The sequence below is a fragment of the Ixodes scapularis genome, unplaced genomic scaffold, assembly GCF_016920785.2.
Source record: "Ixodes scapularis isolate PalLabHiFi unplaced genomic scaffold, ASM1692078v2 PGA_scaffold10__122_contigs__length_95168666, whole genome shotgun sequence".
Classification (NCBI taxonomy): domain Eukaryota; kingdom Metazoa; phylum Arthropoda; class Arachnida; order Ixodida; family Ixodidae; genus Ixodes; species Ixodes scapularis.
In genome coordinates, this window is record NW_024609836.1 from 67405645 (window position 1) to 67419783 (window position 14139).

The 14139-nt window shown below is 47.2% G+C and overlaps 1 protein-coding gene across 1 annotated transcript in view; it reads left to right on the forward strand.

Annotated features, from left to right (window-relative positions):
• Positions 1-14139, forward strand: part of LOC8038343 (neuronal PAS domain-containing protein 4) — a 105885-nt gene that overhangs the window by 74666 nt on the left and 17080 nt on the right. Inside the window, exon 6 of the mRNA XM_042288583.1 lies at positions 8599-8784. Within this exon, the coding sequence (XP_042144517.1) occupies positions 8599-8784 (186 nt within the window). The remainder of the gene's footprint in view (positions 1-8598; positions 8785-14139) is intronic.

Consider the following 14139-nt stretch of genomic DNA (forward strand, 5'->3'; position numbering starts at 1 on the left):
CGTTGGAAGGAGTGGGCTATTGGATTCCGCGAAAGGCCAGGCATACGCATTAATGCTGTTTTACATCGCACGGTAGGTGGCGCAAGTCGCCGCCCTATCCAAACGGTTCAGCAGCATCCAGTATAGTTTATTCGGACACCCAACCCAGCCCGCAGCCCCTACCAGAAATGCGTTACCCCCCCCCCCCCCCCCCCCCACACACACACACATTAATCCCCCTTCCCCCGATGGTCAATCCTGGATGAACTCTTGGTAGCATCCATCCATCCATCAATTCTGACGTGGCTGGTGTCGTGAATAGCGAAACGCATCCAGTTGAGAAAGAAAGAAGTTTGAAGATTTCTTTTTAAGCTGTTTCCATGCCTACCAGCGGGGTGTCTGGTGACGACGCAGGCGTGGGATAGGTGGCTTGGTTCACGGCTCCGGTATCTTAATGAGCAGTTAATAGCCACGTGACTTCTTCACTCCCCTAAGGCCCCCTCTCTTTCTCCCTTTCAGAAAGCAGAAACATGCTTCAGATTATATATACTGCGATGCGGACTCGGCGCCAAGGTTGCCACATGCCTGGGCTTTCGGTAGCTCATAGAGTCGCGTGTTCGAACAGCTAACCACACCTCAAAAAGCTATAGTCCCGCTACCGGGATGTAAAACGCTTTGTTTGGCAAGCACCATTCTGGCAACAGCGAGTACGCCTTAGCGAGGCACGTAACCAGCAAAGACAAGTGTGATAATACACACGATTAATGGGGTAGACGGTTTAAAGAGGGACGGAAGGTATAGAGCAAACTTCACGGGTGATGGGTGTAAACGTTTCTAAGCTAGGTGGCGCAAGCTACCGCCTAATACAAAGCCTGTAGACGATACATCTATCTATTTATCCAGGCCCCCCACTATGCGATGAACAAAACACATCAGCAGCACGGCCGTTGAAGAATGACACCCATTACATTTCTCACTGGTTTAACAAATAAAGGACGTCCAATAGATCCTTTTCAAAACTCCATCAAGCAACGGCGGTGCTTGCCATTTCTTGAGCACCGAGCGTGTGATTGGACCCGAGTCCCCACCGAACGCTGACGAAGCACCTTTTCTCAATACTAGCTGAGCCGAGTTCACGTCGAACGGAGTCCTCGTGTTCAATGGACGCTTAGTGTACGTGCCCATAAGCATGGGCGGACTCCGATGATTGCCGCAGCAGTTACTAAATGGCGCGCCCTTCTGAAAAGGATATATTATAGGGGTTCCACGTGCACCGCGGTGCAGTATACACGTCCGCATGTGTATAGCCCGTGGGCGCCGCCATCTCGCTTGTGTTGCGTGAAGAACTAACCGTCTGCTAGTCGAGCCTCGCTAGGACGTGTCCACGGTTACCAGACTGATGCCCCAACAAAACGTTTTTCAGCCAAGGTGACCAGACTAGGCTTTTTGAAGCGTTGCTCTTTGCAGAACTTGCATACACTGATGAACTTTTTGAGATAGTAGTACCCGAGATGAAATTTAAGGCGATGAGTGAAAACGAAACCACTCATAGGTGGGACCTTTCGAAACAAGAGACACCTAAAATAATGTTGTCTGTATGTTTATACAGCCGGAAGTCATGATCTGCCTTAGTGGGCGTCTGGTGTCTCGGCTGTAGATGAGATATGTAGCCAACGCGGTGCAACCGCTAGCCCTGTGTATTTAACGTGCACCACGACCGGATGCCGCCGCGATGCTCGTCCAGTCTGAAATGGGCAGGGGTGGGGATCGAGCCCAGGATCACTGCGTTCTGCAGCGCGAGCTTGCGCTCCACATGCCCCGATCTGGTGTGCGCTAGCTCACTCGGCCACCGATTCCCCGGAGACCCCTGCATGCTCTAGTCAGTGTCGAGTGTCCCAGCTATGCAGGTTCTACGGGCCTAGCACGTCGATATCACCCATGAAGCATTCAAACTTATTTCAGTGTTTTAACAGTAGAACAACATTCACGAGTTGGTCCCCAACGAATTCGCGGTTTAAATTAGAACGACCTAATAATTACGTCCATTTATTTCGGTCTCTATCGGGTGAGTCGCTGGTACAACTAGATAAACTATATTTTTCTTTCTTTTTGTAATAAAGAGATTGCCCCATAATAGTCTGCCAGCGGCACGCCCTCCTTGAAAACTCGAGATTTTAATTAATACGCAAAAGGGCATTCTGCCCCTTACAACATGGTCATTCTTGCTTGTAAGTTTGGTGGCAGAGCTTTATCTCTTTGCAAATGCGCGCGGAGCAGATGATTGCTACATATAACCTTGCCCAAGGCCTATACTTGTACTCGAAATACAGACACATTTGATTTGCGGTGCATATGCGTATTTCAGTAAGGTAATTAACGAGCCCACTGAGTCAATAAAAGAGGAATTAACTACAACAAAACAAACGTACCTACGGCTAAAAACAAAAAAGCGATAGTTTCATACGTTGCTTGCGTGTACACACTCCGTGATAACTCGGAAAGGTCACGCCATATCGCTAACTAAAATGCAGGGTTAGTTAGATAACGCGATGATAAGGGATAATGCTGAAACGCACTGCGGTATATAAACTCGTGATACGCAAGTAATACATTTCGTAAAATAATCATTACCGAGAAGTAATTGCGGTGGTTTGGTGGAGGGCTTGGTAAGGTACGTAGTGGCGACTGCCGAGGCACGATTATTGGGGGGAAAAACCCGACTTTACGGTTATCGCTTCTGTTTGTTTGTTAACGGAGCTTAAGAAAAAAAAAAATAACGAAACGCGATAAAGACAGAGTAAGGGAGCTGGAGAGGAAACAGACTATATACTTGTTGTATGACTTGTATACTAAGGATCTGGTTTCTAGCGTCATGTTGGAACGATTCCGAGATCGATATGCCTGCCCGTCTCCTTTCCTTTTTATGGGCTCGTAAAAGCGAGACCAAGGTACACTCGCAAGTCGCTACACGTTATCGGAAGCTAATTTTCGAGAACAACCTGCTATCTTTTGCAACTTACTCGCACCTGTGGGTACTATACTGCCGCTTGGGCTTTCTTGTAATCTGCGGAAAGTTTCTTTATTTTTTTATTTTCTTCTTCTTATTTCTGGGGTACTTATTCTCGCCTCTGGCCGAGTTTAATCTTACCGACGAAGTTCGCGCGCCTCGAGCGAAGTGTCGAAGCTATTTCGAAGAAGTCGTCCCTGCAGGTGTGGATGTCTGCGTATCTGCTTGGGTTCCCCATGCATGGACCGGTCACGATTCAAAAAAGGAACTTTGAAAGAAGGCGAGCAGTACCGGGAAGGCCTTAGTCACACGAGAACGACACCTTAAATGAATAAAGATTCTCTGGCTATTGAAAGGGTGACACATAAAGGGCGTGAATCGATTTCGGGTTTATTGACTCATTTAAACATTAATGTAAAAAAGACGGCATAACACGTACGCTTAAATAAAAAAATGAGGTATATTTGAAGTCGTCATTACCTGCGGTAAAGGGGAAGGGAGGACCATACTTTAATCAACTTTCGAGGCACCCAGTTGGTGAAGAAAATTTGGCGTTTTTTAACAATTATTTTAACACACACACACACAAACACCGACACACACAAACATACACACACGCACGCGCACCCGCGCGCACGCACACACACACACACAAACGCAGACACACACACACACACACAAAAGAGCGCCTCTCATCAGTGGTTCTTCGAGCCTCGCTGGAAACAATTGAAAAACGAGATGTAATCTTTCGGTTGCCACTTTTAAGTCAGCGCCCGGCCTGCTCCTCCCTTTGCAATTGACCGCAGTCTTTTGGAACATCAAACTTTTTGCGATAGACCTTTTTACTTTATTATTATTATTTTTTTTTTCAAAATCCCATAGGGAAACATTGGCGATCGTCATTTTTTGCGCACGAGGCGTCTGATTAGATTTGAGTCATCACCGAACAATGACGTCAATCTTTTTCGACACGAGGCTGAGCCGAGTTCACGCCGAGCGCTCACGCAGCCCTCGAGTCCAAAAACAATGACGAACTCGCACGATTGGCGCAGCGGCCCCTAGGTGGCGCGCACTTTCGAAGAGGGTCAAATGTGCTCTACCAACTAGTCCAGGACTATAGTGTGTTACACCAAGCTTACGTTGCTAGACCACAAGACCACGCAGAGAGAGAGAGAGAAAAAATAAACGTCTTGGAACAAAACCAGGGAGAACCAAACGCCTTCCGCGTAAGCACACGTCGGTCGGCGGTGGCGGCGGCGCGCCCCGATCCCCGGGGATAATTGCTCAAAGCTGTGAAGGAAGAGAAAATTAATTAGGGTCAAGTGGAGCACCGCTGCAGGCGCTCAAGTCGAGGCGTGAGCGAGGCCCGGTGGCGCCAAGCCAATGCCAGATCGGAGCGTCAGTCCAAATGGCTCCCGGGAGAACAGAGCTCGCCCGCCGCTGATCCGGTTACTGGATTTGAATTCTACGCGCACGGCACAATGGAGCGCGCCACAGAGCGTTAGCGCGCGTGCTTGACGCGCAGCAACGAGTTCGATATCTGCCGGCTCGCACGACCATCGAGAAGGAAGCGCCGGTCGAACACACGCACACACATACACACACACGCACACACACACACGCACACACACACACACACACACACACACACACACACACACACACACACACACACGCGCGCGCGCGCGCACACACACACACACACACGCACACGCACAGGCACACACAAAATAAAGGAACAACTCAAGCATATAATTTTAACGAAGTTTTCTTGCGATTTCCGTACACTAAATAGCCTTGTTTTTTTTTGTTTTGCTTGTTTTTATGTATGTTTCTTTCTTTCGTTCTTGCTTTCTTTATTTAATAGCATAGTTTCGCTTATTCGAAATTTTGTCCAATTGTTGTCTGGTTTTGTCTGAACGTTTGACTAGGACCGCGAGCTACTGGGACATTCACGCTTCAAATGAAGGGTGTTAACCAAATTATGGAGTAAAGAGAGAGATGAGGTTTGTTGATATACATACACGAAAATGTCCACCTGCATTTATAGCTGATTTGCTACTTCGCCAAGAAAAGAAGGAGAGGAGTAGGATTGGGGACTAGATAGAACAAAAGGGAGAAAATCGAAAAGGGAAGAGGTTATAAAACAAAACAAAAGCAAGATATACACTATTTACACGAACATTTAGAGTACTTTGAATGAATGAGGATTAGGGAGAAAAATATTCGGTCCTTTTGTGGGCCGTATGTCCCTCCTGAAATAAATAAATAAATATATAAGATGAAAAGAACCCTTAGTGAAAACAGCAACAAATATATATGCCGTACACACAGTGTACGGCACTAGGAAAATGCAATCACACAAGAAATAGCAGCGAGTTCATTTCATTTCACATTTAGTCTTTTAGACCAATGTCTCGGAGAAATCGTGGGAGGGCACTGATGGCCTTGTTTTCATTATCGGCTGATGTCTGAGGGCCTAATATATGAGTAATTTCAATAAATTCATCGTGTTTTATATTCAAGCCTTGCATTAGTGTTCCTCTTTGTGATAAGTATTGTCAACTGCATAAAATATGTTTGATGTCACGAAGTACTGAACATACTGGGCATGTGAGTGAGCCAATTCGACCAATCCTACGAAGATTTCTCATTGTCTGTGACACATCGAGGCGTAACCGGCGTATCACAGTTTTATCTCCTCCCTTCAAGTTTCTCGGAATTCGAAATGTCATATCTGGATCAATATTTTTTCAGGTATGCGTAATATTGGCATGGATCTCTCCAAAACGCGGATGAAATACATTTTCCAATCTTTCCGGTTATGTAGTTGGAATCTGATCTTGATAGAGGAATTTCGAGGTCGACTTCATTCGCTTGAGCTATAGCAGCCCATATATCTGCATAGATGTTGCCCCGTGTACATCGATATGGCCAGAAATTCACTGTAACGCAACGTTATATCCCCGAGTAACGATGTTATGGCAACGTTGTAGAATTGTGTGGCTCGATATAAAATTCGGGCCATTTTTTTATATATATATATTCAACGGAGCGTTTAGAGCAGATTTAGAGTCCACAAAACTGTCCAGCTTTGGGAATTTTGAGCATTGGTGCAGTTAGCAGTTACACAAACTATGGAATAGCTTGGCGCAAGGCATACGAAGCACTGACGCGCTTATGACTGTCAGTTGTACCTAGGCGTAACGCAGTATCAAGCGGAGAGTTCAGCTAGCGCTTTCAACTGACAGCTAGCGCTTGTAGCTGACAGCTAGCTTGTAACTGGCAGTTGTACCTTGGCGTAACGCAGTACCAAGCAGAGGGTTCAGATAGTGCTAGCGCATATATAAGAGCGGTTTATGGCTCGGGAGCTCCCGCTGTGACTTTAAAGCACGCTTACACCCTCACCGCAAAATCAGTATTTCAGGCAAAGAACAAAACGCACAGAGGTATTTGTATTTCCTGTATTTTGCTATCTACGAATATAAGTTGCTTGTAACCTTTCTTCGGTCTTTGATTCATGCACAACTCGACACGTGCTGGCGAAACAAATCACCGCGGTAGCCGTCATATAAACGTTTTTTTTTTTTGTTTTTTTTTTCTTTTTAGCGGGTCACCGCCTTTGTAGTTTTGTAGTAAAAAGGCTGTTTTGAAAAGTCTGTCAAGCAACACTGACGGCCACCATATTTTTGGGCATCGCCTTTTGCGCGAAGCGTGCGATTGGATCCGAATTTACGCCGAGTAATGACGCGCCACTCGCGTCGAATGATGCGCACCCGAGTACAGACCGAGCGCTCGTAGCGCTCGTGTCCGGTACATGCTCGAGGTGGGATCCCAAGACATGGTGGCCTAGGAGCAAATACTAGAAAACACGCACTTAAAAAAAGGGAAATTTTAGTTTCTTTTTCAGTCACGTTAAACCGTGGTTAGTGTTGCCCGTGTAAAACCCCATTTACACGGGCACCGTTAGCAGCAGTTCAGTGCTACTGAAGTCCGATTTGTGTACGTTTAAACACTGGTTCACACTGCCCCGTTTTCTTACGTTAAGTTGCGTTACGAAATATTACGTTGTAGTCACTGGGTCCTCGCTGCTTCCTATTAATGGAGGCTGCCAGTTAAAGCAGAAAGCATGACATACGACATTCGAGACACGATTGCTTCGGTGACTTATACGAAACGTAACTTAACGTAAGAAAATGGGGCAGTGTGAATGAGCCTTAAGTGTGCCCGTGTCCTTGTGGTACCCCATGCCCCATAGGGCATAGGTAGGGTTCCGCGTTTTCGGTTTCTATTTTTTCAAAATTCGGCGTACTTTTTTCGGTGTTTATTTTATAATTCAATTTTCGGTTTTTTTCGGCGTATATTTATGCCCACAAAAGTTTATCGGCTTTTTCGGTGAATATAAAATACACACCAACGGACACCGCATGAGATTATCCTTGTAGCTCTGATATTTGTGATAACTCGCGGAGAATAACGGCACAGATACATTGAAAAAGCAATGGACACTTTATTTGGCAACTGTGTGCAACTGTTAAAGAAACAAGAAAAAAAAACATTTAAGTACAAACAAGTCAAATGTGAAGCCTATGCCCAGAATCATGGAACTTTACCTTCTGCATATCAGGATTACGTGATCTTATTATAGTACACACACACATACTTTCTCAGGTTCTCCTCGTTGATTCGCACTCTTTATTTCCTGTTAATATGACCCTTAGCTTCGAGAATGCCCTCTCAACGCTAACACTGGACACTGGCAGGCTGAGGAGATGGAGATGTGCCTGAGCCGAAATCGGCCAAATAAACCAATTGTGACCGTCAAAAGAGACATGCTGCGACGTTTTAAAGCACAACACAATGTGCAGAGCTTGCATCAAGTCAGTCTTCTCTACAACAAGTTTGAAAACACGCTCGTACATGGCGAAGTCATGGGGCATTTCGGATTTTACGTTCCGATCGATAATGCGCACATTAAACCAAAACTTCGTGATGGCCCGTGTATTCCATACATTCGGACATGTTTCTATAGACACTGTCGTTTTACATTTTGTCACGGCTCTGCAATACGACTGGAAGGTCAAAGTGACCTTTCCGGTTAAAAGTGAATTATAAAAAACGTATTCGACATACTTTTATCGGTTTTTATCGGTTTAAATCGAAAATGCTGAACCTAAAACTGACCTTTTTCGGTTAAAACCGAATTTCCGAAAATGAAATCGGCGTACTTTTATCGGTTTTTATCGGTTTAAACCGAAAAATCCGAACCCTAGGCATAGGGTACCACAAGCTCTGCTTGGACATCTTGCAAACATTGGAACGGCCTGTACTCAATTCAATTCAATTCAACTTTATCGACTCCAGTTTGGAGGAGGAGACAGAGAAAAAAGCTACATTGCATAGCTTGACAAGTCCCTGCCTCCCATACAGACTTCGGCAGATTAGTCGGCACTTGCAAAAACTCGATGGCAAAATGAGTGAACCTCGAGGCGCCTCGTGATTTCACGCGTGAAATGGTGTCGACCTACGCTTAGCATCGTTCGGTCTCGAGTGGCGTCTCCCGGCGATCGATGTGAAAGCACTAACTCCCGTGGTCCCGTGCCCCGTCCCAGGAGGACCTGCTGATCCACGGGGACAGCGTGTACGACATCATCGAGAAGCAGGACCACCAGGCCATCCAGGCCGAGCTCATGCGCAGCCCGAACCCGCTGAGTCTGGCCCCGGACGCCCGGCTCTTCCTCTGCCGCATGAACGTCTCCAGGAACGCCAGGCGGCAGATGCGCTTCGGAGACCAGAAGGTACGCCTTCTCTCCCTGCCTACGAAGACGAAATACGCAGAAGGGCATACAGAGGACGCGGCTCGAAAATACCGTGTCGTCTGTATAGGGAGTATTCACTGGCGGCCATATCCGTGCGCGTTGCTGTTGAGCGCGTGCTGACGGCGAGCTTCCGCAGTCTTTTTGGAGCGTGCATTTAGCACCATCAAGGTTGCCGGTCTTAGCAGCCTATTAATGTGGGTTCGTTCTGAGCATGCGCTCAAGACAGCACCCACAAATATGGCGCCCAGTGAATACTCCTTATTGTCCTTTATGTCCCTCTTTCTCGTTTACGTATTTAGTCGCCGACTCGCTCGACCATTCAAATTTGTTCCCTGCTTTTATGTCGAATTCTATGCTTTCTCGAATTATTTTCGCCCGTTAGGAGTATATACCTTTTCAAAGCGTATCACCTTAGCACAAAATGACGAGTGATTGGGTTTTGAATGTAAGCGCAGCGTCTCGCATTCCACAAATGAGCGGTATACTGCGCGTGCCCTAAACGCGTTCCACGGTTCAGTAGACGACGACGGCAGCACGCGGAATGGCATTATTGAAATGGTCTCATATATAATAAAAGGACCGTAACACAAATTTTGGGCTGGGATAAATGATTTTAGACTGGAATTTTACTAATCGCATACCGTTTAGTGGAGCAAAAGAAAACTAAGTACACGAAGCCAGAAAGACAGATGCCTCGCTTTTCCGTGCGAAAATTTCAAAGTATAGCGAACTTTTTTTGGACCTCCTTTTCTTCCAAAGCTCTCCGCCCTTTTCACTGTGATGCATTCGTAGCGCCCAAAGCACGGCAGCCGAAACCAGCTCACGCGGTGGACACGAGCGCACTGCGTCGCTCGGACGGATGCGCTCGTCAACACTCGATTTGTCGACGAATATTTGGATTCGCGATCGCGGCCGATGAGTGCCGTAACAGCACTTAATACTATCGTCACTTGCGAACTACAATGGTTCCATAGTGTGCTTTAAGAGCCCGGTGGAAGCTCGGAGTCATCCGCTCCCGGTGAAATACTACGTCAGGACCACGTGATTTCTCATTTCGCTTTTGAGTTGAGGAGGAAAGCTAAGGAGGAAGAAGTTTAAAGATCACTTCATGGGTCCCTTTAACAGATACCGATCACTACTGCGCAGCGGCGTAGACTTTCCATTTTCCTGGCGGGGGAGGGGGGGGGGGGGGGGCTGAGAAGTTTTTCGGGTTGGGGGGGGGGGGGGGGGTGCTGCGCGTTACCTTCTTGCCAGAACTGGAGATTGAAGCTAACGAAAGCACGCTGGCATTCCATTTCCCTTGTAATTTGTCAATAAAGGCAACGTGGGTGTTATTTTGATTACATGCCACTACTAGAAGCTCGTTACATGGCACGTAAGGAGCGTCTAGGCCCGGGCCCGGGGGGGGGGGGGGGGGGGGGTCTCTGCCCCCTCCCCTTCTCCCGGATCTCACCAGGGGGGCACAAGCCCCCCCCCCCCCTAGAGTTCCTGTATATGCTACCTACGGTAGCAGAGTTGCGCATTCAGCTTCGGCGCGTGGCCGTAGCGCCGGCTTTCCCGCACGAGCTGGATGCTTTGCTCCTCACGTGACTAAATTTGGCGAATAGCGGCGCCGCGCGCGCCGCCGCGCATGGAAAGCAGGAGAGGAGGAAAAGGAGGCGGAAAGCAGGGAAACATACGCCGGGGCAAGAGAAACGTCGGCGGAGCGACCGTAAAGGTGGCTTTCCTGCACGCCACCGGATGCTTTGCTCCTCACGTGATGGATCTCGGCGAATAGCGGCGTGGCGGCGCGGGGAAAACAAATGCGCAACTCTGGCTCCCGTAGGGAGCCTATACAGGAACTCTACCCCCCCCCCCCCCCCCCCCTCCCGTAGTCTACGCCTATGCTACTGCGTGATGCACGTTAAAGACCCCAGGCTAGCGGTTGTACTGCACTGGCTAAATTGCTCATATACAGCTGGGAGACTCGTCAACGGTTGAGGCAGACCAAGCTCTAGGCTGCATAAACCAACACACAACCGTTGATTCTTTTCTTGAACGAATACTGACGCTTTTAATGTTGTACCGCAGCCTTCGCTGCGGTACAATGTTGTATGCATTGTACCGCAGCCTTCGCTGCGGTACAACATAAGGTGAAACGGACTATAGACACGAGTACTGCGTCAGCGTTAGGCTGGGGCTCGTGTTTAATCAGTGAAGACACGAGTTCCAGCCGAACGCAGATGCAGGGCAATTCCCACGTTCAGTCTGTGCCTCGCAACGGCCTTCAATAGATGACGTGGAAAATCCAAAAGTAGGGCCTTGTTATGGTGTCAGGGACAAAGGTTCCGCACTCTGTCCAACTTTCGAAACTTTTGTGAGAGGAAAGATGAAAGATACAGAGAAAATAACAAACCTGCAAAGCGCACGACGTACACTGGGCGACACTGATAGTGCAAAAACGATATCAGTCTTTTTTTCACTTTTATTTTGAAAGGGTATTGCAGGCACCATATGTTGCTGCTTAGGTTACTGCAATAAGTGAGCACTTCCCAGCACAACGGCAGTTTTGATGACAGCGCTTATATTTTAGAAGAAAAACGAAAAAAAAAAAAAAACACCACAAATCGTTTGTTTCAGCTAAAAGTGTCACGCAGCGTATGTCGTGTTTAACAAAACTCTCTCATTGGCGGGCAAATTCACATCATTGAATATCGGCTATGTGTTCCCCAACCCTTGTGATTAAAAAAAAAAAAAAAAGGTAAGCTGCAGAGAGTTCGTTTTAGCGGGTTGCATGTAAGCTGAGTGGTGAAGCCATCTTTAAGTAGCTCCAACATAGTGTGAAATAGCCCATGCCTGCATCTAATATTTTATGCGATTGAAATAGCGACAGATTGCTCAACAATAGTCAGCGTATTTATGCACCCTAATAAATGGCAATCAACCACTACACGTGATTTTTTTTTTTTTATGAAGCGTATTTTTGTTTGATTGAGATAGAGGACATAAAATCCAGTGCACAGGCATTGTGTTGGGTCAGCACCGAGCTGTGTGGAAGACGAGATGTACAAAGCGCCCATTATAGTTCGAACTCCTCACCAATTCCGGTTCTTAATCCCGTTAAAGTTGCTTCAAGTGCAAGGACCAGCACTCAGCACCAGAGCCTTGGAATGCTCTAACCTCTCGCCCCTAGTTTTGCCCTGAATCTTTTAGTCCCACCTCAGTTATTCTATTCTTGTCATCGTCATCGTTCGGATTGTAATAATCAAACTGATGATGATAAACGCCGAGACGTTGATAGGGCAAAAACATTATCCCAGCCCAATCTTTTGTTTTTATTACCGCCAGGAGGTAATGCTTAGTAGCCCCGATACCCGCACCTTCCCATCGCATGACCTTGATCGCTCCAATCCTTCATCGCGTTTTAAAGATGATCGACTTCGCATTTCTTCTTGAATAAAATAATTGATAATTGGATCGATTGATCGATATACGCTGCCTTCATCGTCCGCAACAAGCACCCGAAGCTATTCAAGCAAAAACACGTATAGCCATATACCGCGAACCATATATTTTGATACCGGCGTCTCAATCTTGCCATTTTGTTCTTAGCCCGAGACTGAGGCAGGAAAAGAGGAAAGTTTCGAAGTAGAAGAAAAATGAACAGTCGAAGACACGTCTCTAACACAGCTCTAACACGTGTCTTCGACTGTTCATTTTTCTTCTACTTCGAAACTTTCCTCTTTTCCTGCCTCAGTCTCGGGCTAAGAACAAAATGGTTAACATCCACCAGCTCGCCTGCGCAATCACTACATTATCAATCTTGCCGCTCGATTTAAAAACAAAACAACGTAATTAGAAAACATAAATGATTACTTGAACAGGCATAATTGCCGAGTGAGATATTTTTTTGTTTTCCTCTGTACTTCTTGTCCGAGATTCTTTATATGAAGCAAACGCAAAACATGGCTCACTAAAACGGCCTGACATCCACGCCCCCAGTAAGAAAACTATGGACGAATCATTTTCAATATTTGTTTATTCATTTAATTTCCGCAATGCTTACATCGCTACGGGCTTTAGCCGGGCTAGTTGTTTCGTGCTGGTTAATGTGGAAAGCTGAATTTTGACAGTACACGATGGGACGGACGAAGACGCCGCTGTTTCGGTACTAAAATGGAGAGATGGGCTAGTCGGTACGTGATTATTTAAACAAAAGGTTTCGATACCTTTGTTCATTGCTTTTTAGTCAAATTTTTTGTCGAAACTCAGCTGTCCCCATTAACGCTTCAATCGAGAGCCAGTTAGAGTGAGGGTCAGCGTCGTACCGACCGCGCCAAAACCGACAAGACATCCGACCTAATTCGATCCCTCCAAAACGGTTCCTCAACGTCCATCGCAAGATTAAACTAGACACGAGCCGTCCTGGGCCGCGCAAGTGAGGCTCCCTCAGCTCGCTTCCACTTAGGGCCCGTGTACGCTTCGAGAAACCAGACGCGGCCCCCCTAGGAATCCGCGATGACCGACAACCCGCTAACCACTAGCTACCATCGCCACAAAAACGTTAATCTGCTAAACTCCGCTCAACTCAACAAGCTGACAGTGCCTTTGGAAGCTATACGTCCTCCTGGGACCGGTCCCGCGTCTATTCCTCGGCACGGGATTACGCTCCCACCCGTGCTCACCCTCGCAGAGCGGAGTCACGTGATGAAAAGGAGGCGTTTGATTGGTCCGGCGCTTGCCGCACTGTCACCTTTAAGGGGCGAGCGGACCGTGCAATGCCTCGGGTGTCTCCCGTGAGTCAAGAGGGAGCAAGAAGACGCCCGAGTGCTCTGGGCGACGTGTATGGGCCGTCGATCATGCAGCCTCCCGGCACCGCTGGAAGACGGTTCCTCCGGGTTATTAGCATTGCCCGACTCCGTCTTTCCTCGGCAGCCGGGAAAAAAGTGCCGTCTTCGTTTTCTCTCTTCTCTCTCTCGTCTTTTTTCTCTCGCTCTTACAACGAGAAAGCTCTAAGGTCAGACGGCCGCCAGTCTGTATACTATCCACCAGTATGGTCGATGGCACACAATGGTGGCTGTGTTCAATTAAAGAATATTGTTTTCTCGTTTTCGTTTTATTTTTATCGCCCTGCTCGGTGTTTTCTTGTTTTTTTTTTTCCTTATTACCGAGTCATTCTGAGGACCCGTCGACCACCCCGAAAAAATCGCATGCATTCGCTTCTCTGAGAAGACTACAGACGACTCGGCTTATAGCGACATCGCGTGCAGTCACACTGTGTTTATAGTAACACTGAAACTCTTGACGGATTTGACACAGGGGCATTGCACCACGACGTACAAACCATTTCGCCGT